General features: G+C 33.8%; 1 protein-coding gene across 10 annotated transcripts in view; it reads right to left on the minus strand.

Annotated features, from left to right (window-relative positions):
• Positions 1-21,019, minus strand: part of LOC124359014 (leukocyte elastase inhibitor-like) — a 78,085-nt gene that overhangs the window by 42,711 nt on the left and 14,355 nt on the right. For 9 of the 10 annotated variants that reach the window (XM_046811349.1, XM_046811352.1, XM_046811350.1 and 6 more), the window contains exons 3-5: positions 14,151-14,333; positions 5,827-6,031; positions 3,864-4,078 (exon numbers count right to left, since the gene is read on the minus strand). In XM_046811349.1, coding sequence (XP_046667305.1) covers positions 3,864-4,078; positions 5,827-6,031; positions 14,151-14,333 — 603 coding nt within the window. Of the gene's footprint in view, positions 1-3,863; positions 4,079-5,826; positions 6,032-14,150; positions 14,334-17,541; positions 17,665-21,019 lie in introns of those variants that run through there. The other variant, XM_046811355.1, reaches the window with a different exon arrangement.

Genomic DNA, 21,019 nt, shown 5'->3' on the forward strand with positions numbered 1-21,019 from the left:
AGTAACTGCTATTTTAATGACTAAGACTAATATACTTATAGCTACTATATATCGTACACCAGCTTCTAACCTTGATTGTTTTCTATTATCACTGGACACTTTTGTTAACTTCTTGCATAAAAAGTATCCTTCCAGCCATTTTATTATTTCAGGGGATTTCAATATTGATATTTTAAAAGATGATTTAAATACTAAAAGCTTCTTAAATCTATTAGGCTCTTGTAATTTTGTATTGTTTGAATAGTGAATTCACAAGAAATGAAGCTTGTATTGATAATATTGTTACTAATATGTTAAAAAATAATATAGAATGTAAAGTCATCGTGCCACATATCCTCTGATCACTCTGTTGTTTGGGCAGTCTTTCATGATATTTTGGACAGTAATGTTAATAAACAAACAAATTTCAAGTTAGTCAGGGACTTAACTCCCAAAGCAATTAGATGTTTCAGAGATGTGTTAAGTGAGGTTGACTGGGCATACTTAAAAACATACAATAGTGTTGATTTTATTTTTAATGAGTTTATCAATTCCTTGACAATTTCTTTTGAAGAGTGCTATGTTTTAAAGAGAATACAAAATATATTTAGGAAAAAATAGGTTGAGAATAAGTGGTTTACATCAGAGTTGATTACAGTCATATGGAGATTTTGTCATGTATTCATGTGACTGTTACAAGAACAATAAAGGTCTTGTAGAAAAAAATGTACACAAGGATGTATATTTAAGAGCTAAAATACATTATAGGGCAAAAATAAAACAGGCAAAGATAGAATCTCATGAATATTACATTCTTAGTTCAAAAAACAAGTGTAAAGCTGCTTGGAATGTAATTAAAGTAGAAGGTAATTTAAATTCAGCAATCACACAAGGAGTAACTAATGTGAGTAATTGTAATAACTCTGCTATACAATTTTTGAGTACATACACTTCTAATTTAAATATTAGAAATAATATTTTCCACTGGAGACAGATATATTCAAATGATGTGCTTGAGTATTTCTCTAAATTGAGCTCATCACAAAGTGAAGATGTTTATGGTTTCTCCAACAAAATAGTTAAAGAAATAATAAATATTATACTTGAGCCCTTAACTTTTCTTTTTAATTTGATACTTGAGAAGAGTATTTTTCCAGATATTCTTAAAGTGGTCAAAGTTATACCGGTTTACAAAAAAGGAGATAAATCATGCCCCTCTAGTTATCGCCCGATTTCACTAATACCAATATTTAGTAAGATTCTTGAATATTGTATGAAAGAAATTATGAAAACACTATAAAAGCGGTTGAATTGGACATTGAAAAAATCTTGAGAAGCTTGGAAAATAAGGAAACATTATCTGCCACTTTAATTGACCTGCCTAAAGCATTTGACAGCATATCTCATGATTTGCTTTTAAGAAAACTCCAAAATGTTATGGTATACAAGGTAAAGAGTTAAAATTAATGACTTCATATCTAAATAACAGAAGGCAAATGGTAGCTCAAGACTCTCATGTATCTGAGTTTAAAACCGTTAAAATAGGTGTCCCTCAAGGCTCTGTCCTTGGGCCTTTTTTGTTTATTGTAGCCGTAAATGATTTTGCATTTAATGTACCCTGTATGTCTGTCTTATATGCAGATGATACAACCTTACTCAATTTTGGAAAAAATTTAACTAACCTAGACATTGTACAGAGTAATGCTATGAGGGTTGCTTTTGAATGGTTTAGGGCAAATTATCTAAATATAAACACTAATAAACCTGAAAATATTTATTTTAGTTTAAGCTCTGCTGTAACAAATATAAATAGCTCAGTTAAGTTGTTGGGAGTTCATTTGAATGACAGGCTTAGTTGGGATACTAACATAAGTAATTTATGTACAAAGCTATCTAGGGTTACTTATTTATTGCGTAGGTTAAGTTTATGTGTAAATAGATATATGTTATTAATATCATATTTTGCCTTTTTCCACTCGCTTCTGTCATATGGAATAATTCTGTGGGGCAACAGTAGTGGAGCCCAAAGAGTAAAAGCAAGCTTTACGGTTGATCAAGAATGTGAGAAGGGTAGATAATCTTGTAGACCAATTTTTAAAGAGTTTTTAATAATGACTGTACCATCTATGTATATATATTATTGTTTAGTTAAAGTTAAAGAAAATCTGAATGAGTATGAGATGCGTCATGACATTCATAACTACAACACAAGGGCCAAACATATGTTGAATTTAATTCCTGTAAGACTTGAGAAATTTAAAAAGTCACTGCTTTATGGAGGTTCAGCTTTTCGATAAGTTACCTGATAGTGCATGGACAACAACAAACTATCAATAAATTTGAAATTGTTCTTAAGAATTGGCTTAAGATAACTCCCCTATACACTATTGATGAATTATTTGCCTGCGATACAAGTACATTAATATTTTAACTGTAAACTTTGTTGTTTTTAAATTTCTTTTATTATCTGTTTGTAACTTTGTTTTATTATTTATTAGTAATTGTTTAAGTGATCATTTTAATTGTTTAATTTTTGTGTTAACATTGAAGCTTTCTAGTCACACTGATAGTACTAAGTTGTTTTATCTTCCTCTTTTGTGCATTTTTATTTAATAAATTATGTATTGTTTGATAAAATTTTAATTTCTACCACTAGAATAATGTTTTTCTTCAGACCACAAATATGTTAATAATTTAAAGGAAAACATTTTAGTGTAATCTAGTTTATATTAGTATTATAGTACATGCTTACTATGTTAACGACTATGTCTATTATTCAATTTTGTATTTAATGACAATAAAGCTTCTTGATTCTTGAGGACCGTCCCAAAAATTATACCTCAAAAAATGTTCATGTCACCATCTTTCTCTAGGTATATGTGAAAAAGACCGGCTTAAAATTATGTTTTGCAAGCCTTTACAAAACTATTTTTATAAGTTATAGCCTAGATATCTATTATTTCAAGAATTGCTATTAAAATTCTTTATTTGGTGGAGTAATTATTGGGATAGCTGTTAGATAAATTTTTGATATTTAGATATATTTGTTGAAAAAATACACAAAAATTATAACTTTCAAATTTGCAACAATGTAGCAAAAAAAACTAAAAATACTTTTACTGTGGGAAACTATATTTTCTGAAAGAACACATAAATAACAATAAGTACCACAAGTTTTATTCAAATTGTAATAAACATAAACATATGAGACAAAACCCAAATTCTTACATTTTTTGAAAATCTGCAAGTTTAGGCATAAATATTATGTTGCAATTGTCAACATAAGGTTGGAAATCAACAATAAACACTTGTTTTTTTATTAAATAGCCAGAGTGATCATAAATAAATGCAAAGGCTTCAGAATAAGGTTTCCAAAGCCAACGAAGGTAATACTTGCTTATAAACAATAACGAAAACTATGATTGGGCGATCTTTAGCTCAGCGGTCTTTTCAACCAATTCCCGATGGACGATAGATCACCCATATGGTCTTCTTCGAACTAACTCTGATGTGCGAAATATCATCCAGTGGTCCTCAAAGGGTTGAACTAAATTACAATTTGTATGAAAGTAGCAAAATGTAATACTATGTACTTAAATTTGTAAGTTGTTTCTTGATTTCATATCCCTATGTGGCCACACAGACACGCAGTAGTAAAGCATTTTATTTATAGTGCCACGATTGTTCACGCAGGTGTGGCTGCATCTTAAATCTCATTACTTGCCATGTGCGTGGAAAAACAACATATTTTAACTACTATTTTTACGGTACTAAAATTATATGTACAGATCAAAATATTGAGATAAACAAACCATAGTAGGCCATCAAAGTAATTAGTAACAGTTGTAAAACAGTAATAATCTTTCCTACGATACAGTACCCACCTCATACTCCAGCTCTAGAATCTTTGCTCCCAAATCTTTGTCATGGACAAAGCCAAACTTCTTTTTAATATTCATCATCTGAACTGGTACACTCTTAGTTTTGGAGACATGGAAGGGTTGTTCTTTTGTGTCTTTTTCTTGGAATTGTTTACTCCAGTTGGCCTTGAAATGTATTGCATTTACCAATACTAGCCTTGTATCACAGGAGAGTATACCTGTAAGTGTAAATGACTTTAGTTAATGCATTGTAATATGTATATGGCACTGTATTATAATATAGTTAATTGAAGACTTGATTGAGGATAAGCCTTACTATATCAGTCTTCCTGACATAAGCACTAACCTCCCACGTGATCAATAATCCCTTGATATGAGCAATTACTCCCCAACAAGCAATAACCTGCCAACATGAGCAATACTCCCTAATAACCCTTTGACATTATGGGAACTAACCCCTTGACATTATGAGAACTAACCCCTGACATTATGAGAACTAACCCATTGACATTATGAGAACTAACCTCCTGACATGAGCACTAACACGCTAACATTATGTGAACTAACTACCTGACATGAGAACTAATCCCCCTGACATTATGAGAACTAATCCCCCTGACATTATGAGAACTAACCTCTTGACATGAACACTAACACGTTGACATTATGGGAACTAACCCATTGACATTATGAAAACTAACCTCCTGACATGAGCACTAACCTGCTGACATTATGGGAACTAACCCATTGACATTATGAGAACTAACCTCCTGACATAGCACTAACACACTGACATTATTGGAACTAACCCATTGACATTATGAGAACTAACCTCTTGACATGAACACTAACACGTTGACATTATGGGAACTAACCCATTGACATTATGAGAACTAACCTCCTGACATGAGCACTAATATGCTAACATTATGGGAACTAACCACCTGACATGAGAACTAATCCCCCTGACATTATGAGAACTAATCCCCCTGACATTATGAGAACTAACCCACTGACATAATGGGAACTAACCCACTGACATAATGGGAACTAACCCCTTGACATTTAAGCCTCCCCTGACATGTGTACTAAGCCCCTGTACGCCATAGAGACTTGCAGGGGATTAATCCTGAGAAGGCATTAATTTTGATTTGGAACCGATATTGATATATCCCCAGCTCGTCAATATATTCAATACATATCGTCAATATATATCTGCATGAAAAGCTACATGTATGGCTACTTCAGGACTCTTTTGGTTGCCTTTTATCATCAGATTACTACAAACTTTTAATTAGCGTTTTAAATGCCAAGTTAATAAAAGGTTGTCACCAGCTGTATATGTGAAAAATTCCACAATAGCCTACATACATGAAATATCACGCATAACTTCTACCTAACTTCAAAGTTACATAACATCAAAGTTACTCCATAATACCATGTACTATTACTTTAACATCATATAGTGTTTTAAAATAGTTTAATTAGGAACATTTTTTAAAAAGAATGCAAACTACTAATATAGTGCTGCTGTCAACTGAGTGGCAGATGACATTCCTGCAATGAATGTATACTCGTATATTAGTCTAAATGTGCACACACTACAGAAAGCACATATTTTTCAGCTAAAGACTCTTTTTTATATTCTTGGACATTGAAATGCTAAGTTGTGAATAAAATTTAATATTTTCCACTCATTCTATATAATTCTAAATATACTGATATAACTTAATGCATATTTAAAAAATTTTAAACATAAAAATTCTTTTACCATTACTCTAGTTTAAAAAAAAAATCCTCGTATATTCCAACAAGCAATATTTACTTTGAAAATAAAATTATTACCTGATAAAAATTGTTACTCCATGATTTTGGAGTATTTGTAACTAGAACAATAATTCTTTGCAAGAATATATAACGGTAGTGTCAACCAAACTATTTTATTCACAAACTAATTTTAAAATACCGGGTGCAAGAAGGTTTGTTATCTTCTTATTGGTCTGATCTTCAACCCAGGAATTGATGTGTACTCTAGCATTCTCTGTATCTTTCATAAAGTCAACGGACTCTGCAGGAGACAGAAAGTACTTTTCTGCATTCTTCTGGAACGTCTCCAACACACCAGCAGTCTTCTCCACAAACATGCGGTTGGCCAGCTTTAGCACTGGATCCTGAAGTCAATATCATATTTAGAGTTTTGGTTTGAATGCTAATTTGTTACTAGTTTATATATTTTTACCATACGCTATCTTGAATTCTGACTTTACCTATGATTACTGTTTAACAAAGCAATCTCGTATTTTGTATTTAAATTGGTATGTTTTAGTTTGTAGCACTTCTCAATATAGAAAAAGTTAGTTAAAGTTATACATAATAATTTTACCTTGGGCATAGATGATTGTTTTTCACTCTAATGTATTTTTGTTTATATATATTTTATTCTTCTATATTTTGGCCTAGTGGAATTTTTTTAACCCATATTCTTATGTTCTAAATTTAAACAAATAGAGACATTATAAAATTTATTACGGTTCTAAAACTATAAAACTTTTAATTTGGAGATTAAAGAGATGGATTGGAGAAGGGTTTGGTTTGGAAGATGTTGTTATCACAAAACTAATATATCTGAGAATGTTCAGAGTGTTCTAGAACTCTGGCAGAATGGTTATCATAGTTCCTAACTAATAAGCTTTCGCAAAACACAAAATATAATTCTATCTGTATAACTGATCATAAGAAATACACATGTCACATAGTACTACATATAAAATAAATGTATTGTGGTGCTATTGTACAAGTTTACAATATAAATAAAACAGAAAGAAATTTTGTTTAGCTTAGAATTGCTTATGGCAGTAAGCAATACAACTAATGAGACACAGTTTGACGTCACTCCCGTTCGTACACATTGATACTGTATATCTTTTATTTTTCTGTACATCTTTATTCCACATTAGTGGAGAACATGTCAGAAGGAGTGACTCTCTCAGGATGTACTGCAGCCACATATACTGCTGCAATAAAGCAAGCATATTTAAATTTTATTGTTATTTAAATATCAATTTTCTAAACATCTAACAAATCAGACATTGCTATCCAAAGGGTTACTTTCACCCTTACAACTTGACTAGTTTGTTATTAAAATACAATTAATGAGTCGAATTGCATTGTCTGGATCAGTATATTAACCTTCTATAACTCCAAATTCTAGCTCTACGTGTCTTTATAAGTCAAGTTCCAATCAGTTCACCTTTATAACTAGAAGTTTAAGACGAGGCACTCATTAAATCAAAGTCTAAAAAAAGTCAGTCAACTATCATGCCAATAGCATTTACATTCACCATGCAAATTTCATGTTGAAGCAAGTATCTCCTCCAACCCCAAAGTTTAACTTAATAAACTTCAATACTACTGAAAGTTAACTGTAAAAGGTAACAGTTTACCGTACTATAACAAGGTGAAAGATCTTGGTTTGACTATAAACTCGCTGTTGCGGAGATTTGTAAACGGGGTTTTGCATCTATTCACTCATTCAAACGTTTACAACAATTTTTACCAGAACATATCAAGCTGCTCTTGACTAAATCACTTGTACTTCCATATTTCAATTCCTGTAACTCCGTGATCAATGATATGACCATAGGAGTAATTAGTGAGAAGCTGCAAAAAACTAAAAACTATTGTATATGTTACGTTTACGATGTGAGACAAGAGCAGCTATACTCAAGTCAAATATTCTAAAATTAAAAGATCAAAGATCCATAAAAATTATAAAACTAGTTCATTCAATATTAAAATGTGGTTTTCCAATATATTTTTCTGAATATTTTAAATCTGTGTCTCATGTAGGTGTAAGAAGCACTCGCTCTGGCTCGTATTTTGAGAATGCCTCAACACAGGACTGCAGTGTTTGATAAGTCATTACAGTAATGGCTTGTAGGTTGGGAATGCCCTTCCTCAAACAATTACTTCTTTCGATAGCCATTCCCGGTTTGTGGTGACACTGAAAAATATATCTTAAGCAGTTTAGCCGAGGCAGGTTCGGTCTGAGATGCTATGGGCGTGACACTGGCAGAGAGATGAATGTGAGATTGTGTGTAATAAAAGTTAGGATTTATTAGCAATAACTAGTTATACTAACTACTTTAGTTGTAAATGCATATTAAAATATAATTTAATTTAATATGTTTTTAATATGTTTAATATGAACAACGCCCAGACCTCATAATAATAACAGAACATGGCATCCCTGAGGAAAAATTCTACAAAACATGTGTTTGGAGGGGTACTCCCTGGTCGGAGGCTTCACAAGGAAAGCCCACAAAAAAGGGGGAGTACTAGGGTATGCCAAAAAAGGACTAGAAAATCAAATAATACTCTTGAATACAAGCGGACCGAGTCTGAATTGATTTGTGAAAACAGCTTTATTTCAAATAACACTAAAGAAGGAAGTAGTCAAAGTACTTGGAATCTACAGACCACCAAGTGCAAACCTGAAACAACGCAATTGACATTCTACTTGACCAACTTGAAAGAGCACTGCAAACGAAAACTAAAACAATCCTAATGGAGATGTAAATGTTGACAAACCTTGTGGCAAACAGTGACAACAGCAAGCTCGAAGAACTCCTCTCCTCCTTTGACATAATCAGAGAGAGTTTACCACCCTACACGAATCACTGCTGAATCTGCAAAATCTATTGACTGGATCTGTACAACATAGACACACAACTAATCCAAACAGCAGTAATACCATCGGGACTCTCTGATCACACGGCGCAAAAAATTACAGTTCAAAACAGAGAGAAACCATCTCCCACTGGAAAATGAGAAGAAGAGAATATTCAACAAAAAGTCTACAGATCGATTCAAATCAAGCCTACAGTGCCAAAACTGGGATAACGTACTCTTAACAGCCGACGCCAACCAGGCCTACAATAGTTTTCATGAAATCCTACAAGTAACATTGAATAATACCTGCCCACTAACAACAACAAGAAGAAGACCACTTAACAAGAGAACTCATTGGAATGACGAGTGCACAAGGCTGAAAAAAGCATACATCCAAGCACTGGAAAGAGAACAATGTACAGGGAGAGCTGAGGACAAGATCGAAACAGCAGCAAGGAAAAAAGAGTATGACCTAAGACTCAAGGCTCCTCAAACGAGAGCAAACAGCTGCTCACATAGAAACAGGCTGGACAACAAGCCTAAAGCTCTGTGGCAAATTATAAAATAATGAGCGAAACGCAAAACCTAACACAACCAGAGAATGGAAACTACAACTCGACAATGGAACAACCCAAGACCCAACAGACATTGCAAACTGCTTTCAATAACTTTTTTGCCACAGTAGCGGAAAGAACACTCCAAACCCACCATAAACAGGCTTAACACCCCACAAAACAAAGACCCATTGCCAGAAGTAAATTATGAATTGCAATTTCGACCCAGTAACCACAATGACATAAAAAATGCCATTAACTCCCTGAAGCCAAAAAACTTCCTCGGGTATAGATGAAAATATCAGCAAAACTGACGAAAATCTGTGTAGAAGAATTAACCATCCCTCTGGCAGATATCACAAACAAATCCCTCACAAGGAATCTTCCCAGATCTACTAAAAAAAACCGCTAAAGTCTATCCAAAATACAAAAATGGCGAAACTACCAACACTAATAGCTACAAACCCATCTCACTTATCCCGACTTTCTCTAAAATAATAGAAAAGGTAGTCCTCGACAGGCTACTCCTCCACCTAGAAGAGAATAACCTCCTCACAGGCCAACAACACGGTTTCCTAAAGGGTGAGGTCAACCGCTACTACTGCCCTGATACAACTTGTAGAACATGTAATCGACGAACTAGAAGAGGGAAACACTGTAACAAGTTTTTTCTTAGATTTCAGTAAAGCCTTTGATTGTCTCAGTCATAACAGACTACTCACAAAGTTATTAAACACCCTTGGAGTGACTGGGACAGAGGCTAAGTGGTTCTACAGCTACTTATATGACAGGAAACAGCTTGGTGGAGATACAATACACAGAAAATGGCATCAAACAAAAAATCAAATCTGAACCCACCACTGCGCAACGAGGAGTCCCACAAGGTTCAGTCCTGGGCCCTGTGCTGTACCTCCTATTCACTAACGACCTTCCTGGCTGTTTGGAGGACAACTGCCATACAGTAATGTACGCCGACCGACACAGTGCTCACACTGGCCAATAGATCAGCAGAAACACTTACCAGAAACATACACACCACCCTCAACACTACTAGACTATATTGCACCACAAACGAACTGGTCCTGAACGAAAAGAAAACAGTCCAGCTAAATTTTACCACAAAAAATAAGAACAACACCAACATAGCATTACCGGCATAGAATCCAAAAATAACTCCAACCTGGCCTGACAGCCCACATAGATCACCTCTGCAAGAAGCTCGCCTCCAGCACCTATGTCATAAGGAGGTTAAAACAAAATAAGTAGCCTGGAAACAGCAAAAACAGCATATTTTTCTTTATTTGAATCCCACCTCAGGTATGGCATAGCAACCTGGGGGGGGAACAAGTAATGCCAACATGGAAAGGCTCTTAATACAACAAAAAAGAGCAATAAGGTGTCTTGCAGACATTGCCCCACAAGAAAGCTGTCGAGATGCCTTTAAGGAGCTCAAGATCCTCACAGTTGTGTCACTCCATATTCGAGAAGTTGTCCTACATGCAGTCACCACAGCACAGACCAGACACAGATACATACACTGCCACAACACTAGACATGCTGCGAACTTCACACTACCACCTCACCACCTCAGTCTATATGGGAAGAAGCCATCATATAAAGGTGCAGTCTATTTCAACCATCTGCCAGAACATCTCAAGAAAGAACCAATCAAGAGGCTCAAGAATCAACTAACCATATGGCTGCAAGAAAATCCTTACTACACAGAAAAAGAATTTTTTAACACCTGAACCTGTTTTTAAAACACTTTGTATTGACACAATGTACTGTTCTCTACGAATATGTCATTAAAAGAATATTGTCTATTGTCTATTGTCTAATAATTACAGAAGTATTTAATTTATTAATTAGTGAAATTTTCATTTTTACATGTTAAAATATTATATTAATTCCTCCATGTTCTTTAAATGTAATTATTTCTTTAATTTTTACTCTTAATATAATATTTAATTCATTTTTTTATTTTACCTTGTTGCAGGTTAAGTGTAAGAAAGGGCCATGCGGCCCAAAAATTTGCCTATATAAATGAAGAATTTTTCATTTTATTTCAACCCCCAACCTGGTTCATAGATCCAGGAGATCATAGGGGTCCTGGCCGCTGCCAAATATTTTTCAAATATTTATTTTTTAGTTTTTTTAGTATCACAGTAAATTTTATAGTCTAAAATGTAAAAAAAAATGTGTTTTAAGATGTGTATTTTTAAAATTTTTCTGAGGGAGGGCTACTGGGCCCCCTATTCCCTTTGAGGTATATTTGAATGCTAATTTCTTGAACTGGATTGGGCGTGGTGGACCAATCAACTGGCCACCACGATCGCCTGACTTATCGCTTCTTGACTACTTCTTATGGGGACATATCAAAACTATGGTGTATAAACGTAAAGTTGATACCAAGGAAGAATTACTCGTTAGAATTCGCAACGCATTTGACAGTATAAGAAACAATCCAGACATAATTCACAGAGCCACCACAAATATTTTACGTCGAGGAGAGAATTTCGAACAGTTACTAAACTAAGGTTAGTTATTTTGTTAGCATTTATTTTTTTTGCAATAGTAAGTGAAAATAAAAGTTTATAAAAACATGTACGTTCAGCAAGAAAAAAAGTGTAACCGATTTTGTCTATTCTTCGTACGTTATTTATTTAATTAAAAATTGATTTTTTTAAAGTTTACGTATAATTTTTATTGGCTTATTTTACATCATTATCTTAAGAAATTAATTCTTTTCAAGTTTTGTTAAAACATTTTACGTGTTTGTTACACATTTAACAAAGTTAATCTACTTGAAACCTAAATGATACTTGTTTTTGGACACCGAATTTTGCGTATTTCTTCAGATATCTTAAAAATTACTGCAGCTAGAGGTCTGGTACCAATTTTATTTAATTTTTCAGTTCAATTTGCATAATATACATTAAATTTTACGTCCTGGGTAACGCCCAAAATAATTTAATAGGGCTCCCTTTTAACGGTGGCACTGAAATCTGGGCGAAATCTTTCACCCTGTATAGCTCGCTAACTAAGCGTTTCTGGACCTATGTGTATATGAACTTTTTTCATTATTTTCACCGTAAGAACAAGTCCTGACAGTTTCTCCGTTTCTTCATGGGACACCCTGTATATTTAGAATGTGAAATGTTAACTACTGTTTACTATTTTATTATAAAACAAGGTAGAAGTACATCACAGTACGTGTCATGTAGCAGACTTCGCTAAGGTGGATTTCAAAATTTCTAATCTATAGCACATTTCATTCTTGAGATGTCGTATAGACAGATGTACATACAGACAATCATACAAAAAAGAAATTTTTACATCTTGCTGACAGAAAAAAGGGAAATTGTGTCAACCTCCAGAGTGACAGGCTTCAATAACACAGCAAAATTCCATAGTCAGATATACGCCATCATTCAACACATTCTTGACAACGTAAAAATGAAGTTTCATGAAAAATTGAAAGTTTAAAGATTAAATATTTCTCGAGATATCTTGCAACATGATAAATTCAAATTTTTTTCCATTACGTTTCATAGCAGTGTTCAATAATAAAAGTTTCTGTAAGCTAGGGAGGGCACTACAACGTAAAAATGTACTAAAATCAAATAATGTCACCATTTTATAACATTGACTTTCCACCGTATTATTTTTTCTTTTATCTCTATAAATAAAAATTTCATAAGATTGTACTTAGTTTATTTTACAAATTTATTAATCCTGCTATTTTCTTGTTACCATCAAGGTTACCCCATAAGACCAATGCAAAAGTATTTGCTAATGCTCAGCTAAATTCCATGGAGTCACTTGCGCTATCGTCGAACTCAGTATTGCTCATATAATAATGAAGCTTCAAGCAAAATTTTCAAGTCTAAAGGTCAGTTCGTTTTCGAAATACTGTGCAGACAGACAGACAGAAATAAAATTTTTCCAGCCTTGGCCAATAAAGTTTTGTTTTCTTTGGTACCGTTCTGTATGTAGCATAATGCCAGATACAGTATATATGCTATAACATCCAGTTAGATGAAAGCTTACTGCCTTGCAACACAATTTAGACATGTTCAGTAAACCTTCTAGCACTCTACAACTCAAAGACTTTCATTTTCAGTAACTCAAATTTTTATTTAGTCAAAGTATTTGATAACTTAAAATTTGTTTCTATCACTAAAGATCAAGTCATTAAAGAACCGCTGTAATTGATTACATTCGTATAATGGAAGCCATTGCATTGTTTTGTTAATACATAATTAAATTAGTCACCTTTACAATCCTTATTTATGGTGTTTGATGATACTGGCTTCCATTTATGTTAGACCACATTCTGTCATGGGGACATACAGGCATAATTATTACACGTTATGTTCCTTATAACCCAGTTTGAGATCGTTGGCTGTTTTTAAATACATCAATGGAGGTGTGTTCAATCAATGTTATATAAAATGTACATTAATAGAGACAACTGTTGATAAATAAAATCTACTTATACGCTTCCGTGAGTGAAGATAATTTAACCCTTTTAGCACCAAGCATATTGGACAGGTCGCGTCACATAATGCAAGAGTTACTGGTGCGGGTTGTGCCGTTGGACGCCGCAGCATAGCCGCTGGGTATGTCGCAGTAGCGCCAAGGCAATTTTACGAATTATGACACACATAGATATAAATTGTTCTCATTTATTATTATTATCTCATATTAGTCAATAAATGGTTGTGTGGTGTGTATTAGTCACTGCATGAACATGTTGAGAGCCTAAATAAAGGCTCTTGGCGCTTAACGTCAAACTTGTCCAAGCCTATATATAGATAGGCTCTTGGCGTTTCACCGCCAACCTAGCTTGAGCCTAAATAAAGGCTCTTGGCGCTAAAAGGGTTAACATATATTGAATCCATTGAATCCTGTATCATCAAACACCATGAATATTGAATAAAAATGAGTAATTCGTTATTGATTAAACAAAAATTAATTCACTGACTAATAATAGATTGTGACACAAGAATAACTAGAAAAACAAGATAGAGTCAAGGAGGAAAAATGCTGTAAATCAGCTCACCTGAAGGATTCTGATGAGCGCATTGTAGCCGCTGTAGGTGTTGTCGAGCTTCTCTGGAAGAGAAAGCACTTTGGCCACCTCATCAGCAGTGCTGCCCTTAGCACCTGTATACGCTAGTGCAAGCACCATTTGTACACTGAGTGGTGAGACGAACACATTGCCAGCCTGATTGCGAGATAGAGCCTACACATCGCCACATTCAATCATTAGCAAATACTCATTTATTTATTTATTTCAACAGTACAACACCAAATTTACAAATATTACTAGTAGATCCGAATGAAACCAACAATAGATAATAAATATACAATAAAATGAAACAAAAAAAAAACAAAACAATATCAAGGTATTTTAACAGATATGAACTAATTGTAAAACAGAGTTCATACACTAAATTTAAGTACTCATACACACACTCTGTGTACTTAAATAGTACTGGACTCTGTAACCCATACAACTCGGATGTTGGATGTAAAATGAAAATAAATGAAGATAATCTTTATTCATATGTTGCATTTTCATATACAAAGAATGGCGTCAATGTTAGATACTCTACATCTAATAAAACAATCCAATGAAAGTTAGTTTAGCTTGATGTACGAGTTATATTCAACAAATTTCGCCTGGTTCAGATTTAATATCAAAATATTATACAGCAGAAAAAATACATTGATGAGTATTACTGATTATATATTATGATTATTAAAATTTGGTGTTCTTTTAAAATAAAAATAAGATAAGTTACTTACCTAAAATTTAAATAAAAACATTACATACAATAAATAAATGGTAAAACGCTTAGAATTATTATAAAACTGATTATACATTGTGATTATTAAAATTTAACATTCTTTTAAAATAAAGATAACATGAGTTACTTATCTAAAGTTTAAATAAAAACATTACATAAAATAAATAAAAAGAAAAACACTTAAAATTATAAAAATATACATTTGTTAACAGTTTATAATAAAATACTATACCATATTGATAATCCATTCATTTTTGTTACCATTTCATACTTATAGCTGAGTAACTATAACAATGTTTATATTAAAAAGAAAATAATCTTTACTGTTATTCAAAAAATTCACCTGTTGAATATACATATTTTAACATGTACTTTTTTAAATGATCTTAAATTTATTAGTACTGCTCACATTTTTTAAATCACTAGGCAATTTATTAAAATACTTCATGCCTGCATAAATTGTGTTATTTTTCAAAGAATGTTATCCTATTGATAGGTATGGCAAATTTTCCTCTGTTTCTGGTTTCATATTGATGATAATCCCCTATCAGTGAGTTGGTGCTAGAATTTTGAGCTGTGTATAAAATGCATTTAATGATACAATTACTATAAATCGTTAAAATTTAATTGTTTAAATTTATCTTTGACAGTTTCTTTCCAATCCAATTGTAACATAATGCGTATTGCCCGTTTAAAAAAAATTAGTAACCTGTCCATTTTTCTTTTTGACGAACATTTGTTGTCCAACATCGTGATTTTGCCGTTCTACACACATGTTGGACAGCATCCGACACTGTATAGCTACCATAAATGAGCTGTCTGCACATTCAAAACATCAAGTCAGGATGGCTGTGGGGTCTAAGGCTCTACTCTTGCACGTAGGAGTTGGTTTGGAGGTCTAGTATACATTAATGAGAATCACTGGTCTGTGGTAAAGCTGACGGGAGGGCCCACCTTAAATTAACGATAGTTTGCCTGGTTGCAAGTTGATATGATCAGGGTATTCTTGTATAAGTGAACCCGACTCAAAACACCCGTTTTATGTTTTTCATCCACACTATTGAAATAAATCCACTTGATTTGAGTTTTTTTTTCCTTCCTGAGGGAAAAGGACAGTTTGTCCCTGCGCTTAGTCCTAAAAGGACCTTTGCGCCTCCCATTCTTTAATTTTGTGTTCTCAAAGTCCGAGGCTTTTGCAAAAACCAATCAGATTTGAGGGCTCCTGTTCTCTGACATCCTTGGGGCTGATGAGATATGCTCCCAGGTATCTTTTCCGAGTTTCTAAGATGGCAGGACCATCTAACCAAATGTGCTCTGCTGATTCCTCCTCTTCTCCACAGAGTCTACATTCGTTAGTCTGGCTAAGGCCTACCTTCATAAGATGTTTCTTTAGGGCGCCATGTCCTGTCAACATTCCTAATATTAACCTTATATCCTCCTTATTCTGATATAAGAGAGCTGTCCACCCTTTAATGTAAGGAGAGATAAACATTTTGGATAGTCTTAATCCTGAGGCTCTACCCCAATTATTGCGTCTTATCCTCTTTTCCCAATCTTAAACCAGAGCTTTAATGTTGGAGAAGGCTATCCCGCAACCTGGCTCAGGCCCCACCATTGTGGATTCCACTCCCTTTTTGGTGAGGATGTCTGCTTTTTCATTTCCATGAATGCCTTCATGACCCAGTACCCAACCGAGTGTTACTCTGTTATTCATTGCCAGCTCTGCTAGAGCATTCTTACATTCCCAGACCACTTTCGAATCAAACAAACAGGTATCAAGCAAGTGCTTTCCGTGCAGCCTGACTATCAGAGAGTATTAGGTATTTTAATCTTTTTGTCCTCATTTGTATGAGTTTTCTGGAACATGAGTCTATTGCCATGACCTCCGCCTGAAAAACCGTGGCATGTCTTCCTAGGGGCACAGCCATGTCGACTCCTGGTCCGTGTATTCCGTATCCTGCCCTAGAGTCAAGGCGTGAATCATCTGTATAAAACTTCAGGACTCCTTTTGTAGGGAATGCCTACTTTTTAATCCATTTCTCCCTACTTCCGATAGAGACCATATATGGGTTGTCAAAGAAGTATTTCTTAACCATTGCGTCTGATACTTTGGTTAGCATTTCAGCCTCAGGAAATACTTGCAATATCTTCATGTGGTCTTCTAAGGAGGTAGCATTTATTACTTTTGTTCCTAGAAGCTTCATTGCACTTAGAGCGGCTGTTCTCACCACCTCCTGCCCCAGAGGAGTGTATCCCAGGACCGCTTCAATTGCTAGTGACTGCCAGACTGATGGCAAACTTGTTAGTTCCTTGAGTGACCGTTTCCAGTGTTAAAATCTGAAAGGTGTCCTTCAAGAGAATTAATCGCACTAGTGGAACAAACGCTGTAATATTTACCCTGTACAGACTGATGGCAAAAACTTGTTAGTTCCTTGAGTGACCGTTGTTCCAGTGGTTTAAATCTGATAGGTTTCCTTCAAGAGAATTAATCAGCACTAGTGGAACAAACGCTTAATATTTACCCTGTACAGACTGATGGCAAAACTTGTTAGTTCCTTGAATGACAGTTTCCAGTGTTAAATCTGAAAGTTTTCCTTCAAAAGAATTAATCGTACTAGTGGAACAAACGCTAATATTTACCCTGTACAGACTGATGGCAAACTTGTTAGTTCCTTGAATGACAGTTTCCAGTGTTAAAATCTGAAAGTTTTCCTTCAAGAGAATTAATCGTACTAGTGGATACAAACGCTAATATTTACCCTGTACAGATGATGGCAAACTTGTTAGTTCCTTGAATGACAGTTTTCCCAGTGTTTAAAATCTGAATAGTTTTCCTTCAGAGAATTAATCGTACTTAGTGGAACAAACGCTAATATTTACCCTGTACAAGACTGATGGCAAACTTGTTAGTTCCTTGAGGTGACCGTTTCCAGTGTTAAAATCTGAAAGGTTTCCTTCAAGAGAATTAATCGCACTAGTGGAAAACAAACGCTAATATTTACCCTGTACAGACTGATGGCAAACTTGTTAGTTCCTTGAATGACAGTTTTCCAGTGTGTTAAAATTTGAAAGTTTTCCTTCAAGAGAAATTAATCGTACTAGTGGGACAAACACTAATATTTTTACCGCCGTACAGACTGATGGCAAACTTGTTAGTTCCTTGAGTGACCGTTTCCAGTGTTAAAAATCTGAAGGTTTCCTTCAAGAGAATTAATCGCACTAGTGGAACAAAACGCTAATATTTACCCTGTACAGACTGATGGCAAACTTGTTAGTTCCTTGCAATGACAAGGTTTTCCCAGTGTTTTAAAATCTGAAAGTTTTTCCTTCAAGAGAAATTAATCGTTTACTAGTGGGACAAACACTAATATTTACCCTGTACAGACTGATGGCAAACTTGTTAGTTCCTTGAGTGACAGTTTCCAGTGTTAAAATCTGAAAGTTTTCCTTTCAAGAGAATTAATCGTACTAGTGGAACAAACGCTAATATTTAACCCTGTACAGACTGATGGCAAACAAATAAATCAAAATCTACATGGCAATGTATAAAATCTGAAGTTGACAACACTACTAAAACAAATGAAAATATACATATTGTTGTAGAGGGCAAAAAAACTGTAATCAGAGCCAAACCTTGTCAGCAATATTTTTAATGATTTATTTTGTAAATGCAGTAGATAATTTAAGTAATTACAACATCAAACCTAAAATTGTTAGTTTGAGTTGTCCTTTAAAACACAAAGTTCAAGAAAATTCACTTTTGAATCTGTTAATGAAGATGCCAGTAAAAAAATTGTTATGACTTTTAAAAATAAATTCTTTCAACTGGTATTGATGATATCCCAATGGCTCCCTATTGGTAAAAACTATCGTTCCCGCTCATCTCCAGGCCACTCACAGCCACATTTTTAATTCATCATTAATTTCTGGTTTTTTCCCATGTTCAATTAAAAATTGTATGGTAATTAACCTCTTCATAAAAAAGGAAACACAAATGACCCATCAAGTTTCAGACCTATATCATTGATTACCCGTATTCTCAAAGGTTTATGAAAAAGTAGTTTATAACCAGCTTATGAAATATTTGGAACTAAATCAGTTTACATGATAACGTGCAACATGGTTTTCGACCAGGCAGATCCACAGCTACAGCAAGTGTTAAATTTATTGAATCGATTATAGACTCAATTGACAGAAATGAAAAAGTTATTTGGAATTTTTCTTTTGATCTTACCAAAGCATGCGACAGTGTGTCCACATGATGTTGGTTGCTCAATGTCCTTAGTGATATTTAATATAAAAGGCAAGGAAGAATACAATTGGTTTAGGTCATATTTGAAGAATAGACAGCAGTGTACTCAAATCCAACACATTTTAAACTAGTGCTGAAAGTCAATATAGATATTACATTAGAACCTATTTTCAAAAATTTAAATTAGTTAAACATGGCGTTCCTCAAGGTTCTATCCTGGGCCCTCTTTTATTTCTCTGTTATTTAAAGGGGCTCCCTGGGACGGGTTCCAGGGTGGAGGCTCAATATGCCTTTATGCTGATGATGCAGAGTATTACGGTTTCAGGTAATAAACAGGAAGGACATTGAGCCTGTTTGTCTTTTTTTAAACCTTTAACTGTTAAGATTCCTGAGTTCCAAGAATCTCTTGCTAAACCCAAATAAATCAAATTTTGTGTATCGTTCAGTACTAAACAATCAAGATTACAATTTGAGCCTAACATATATTAGTAGAAATTTCAAAATTGAATCAAGTAGACAATACAAAGTTTCTTGGAATAATATTAGATCGGAATTTGGGTAGGGAGCAACATGTTGATTATGGGGGTAAAAAAAATGTCCTCTCGGTCATATTTGCTTTACGCCAAAATGTCAAGGGTGTGGTAGCATTGAGACATTGAAAGCCATCTACTTTGCTATGGTAAATTCCCATATGTCTTTACAATATAGGAATATACGGAGCCACAACTAAAAGAAATCTGGACAGAATCTTATTACAACAAAAAAAAGCTCTAAGAATAATTTTTAACCTAAAACAAAGAGATACAGTGAAACCATACTTTTCTCAACTTCAAATTTTAACTGTATATGATCTATACATTTATGAAACTGTTTTATACGGTAAAAAAAATACAACAACCCAATTAGTATTTTAAATCATCATGATCATAATTTTAGAGACGTCGAACGATATGTGGAATACAACATAGGCTGAAGTTTATGAAAAGAAAACTGGTTTCATTGGCACAAAATTTTTGTTTAACCTTCCTCTCAATGATTCAAAATGAGCAAAATTATGAAAAATTCAAAAAACTACTTAAAAATTATTTATTAACATTATCCTTGTATTCTTTTGAAGACTTTTTTTGTTTCAATATGTAAGTACCATTTAAGTATTGTTGGGTATGTATTAGAAATGTATAAAATTCCCTTAAATTACCTAATAATTACCTTAACTAATAACTGTCTTGATTTAAAAATTGTTTTAACTTACTCTGTATAGAAGGCTACATAGCCCAAATCTTACTTTTTTCAGTGAGTGTCAAACTGGATTTTTATGTTTTAATGATGAGCAATTATAAAATTTATATTGAGATTTATTGTGACGCGCTCATTCTTGTAATCTGTTTACAATGGCTGAATAAAGAAATTTTGAATTTGAAATTTGAATTTGAAAACTTGTATAGTTCTTGAATGACAGTTTCACAGTGTTAAAATCTGAAAGTTTTCCTTCAAGAGAATTAATCGTATCTAGTGGAACAAACGCTAATATTTACCCTGTACAGACTGATGGCAAAACTTGTTAGTTTTCGTTGAATGACAGTTTCAGTGATTAAAAATCTGAAAGTTTTCCTTCAAGAGAATTAATCGTACTAGTGGAACTCAAACGCTAATATTTACCCTGTACAGACTGATGGCAAACTTGTTAGTTCCTTGAATGACAGTTTCAGTGTTAAAATCTGAAAGTATTTTCCTTCAGAGGAATAATTAATCGTACTAGTGGAACAAACGCTAATATTTCCCCCTGTACAGACTGATGGCAAACTTGTTAGTTCTTGAGTGACCGTTTCCAGTGTTAAAATTCTGAAAGGTTTCCTTCAAGAGAAT

The sequence above is a fragment of the Homalodisca vitripennis genome, chromosome 4 (assembly GCF_021130785.1).
Source record: "Homalodisca vitripennis isolate AUS2020 chromosome 4, UT_GWSS_2.1, whole genome shotgun sequence".
Lineage (NCBI taxonomy): Eukaryota > Metazoa > Arthropoda > Insecta > Hemiptera > Cicadellidae > Homalodisca > Homalodisca vitripennis.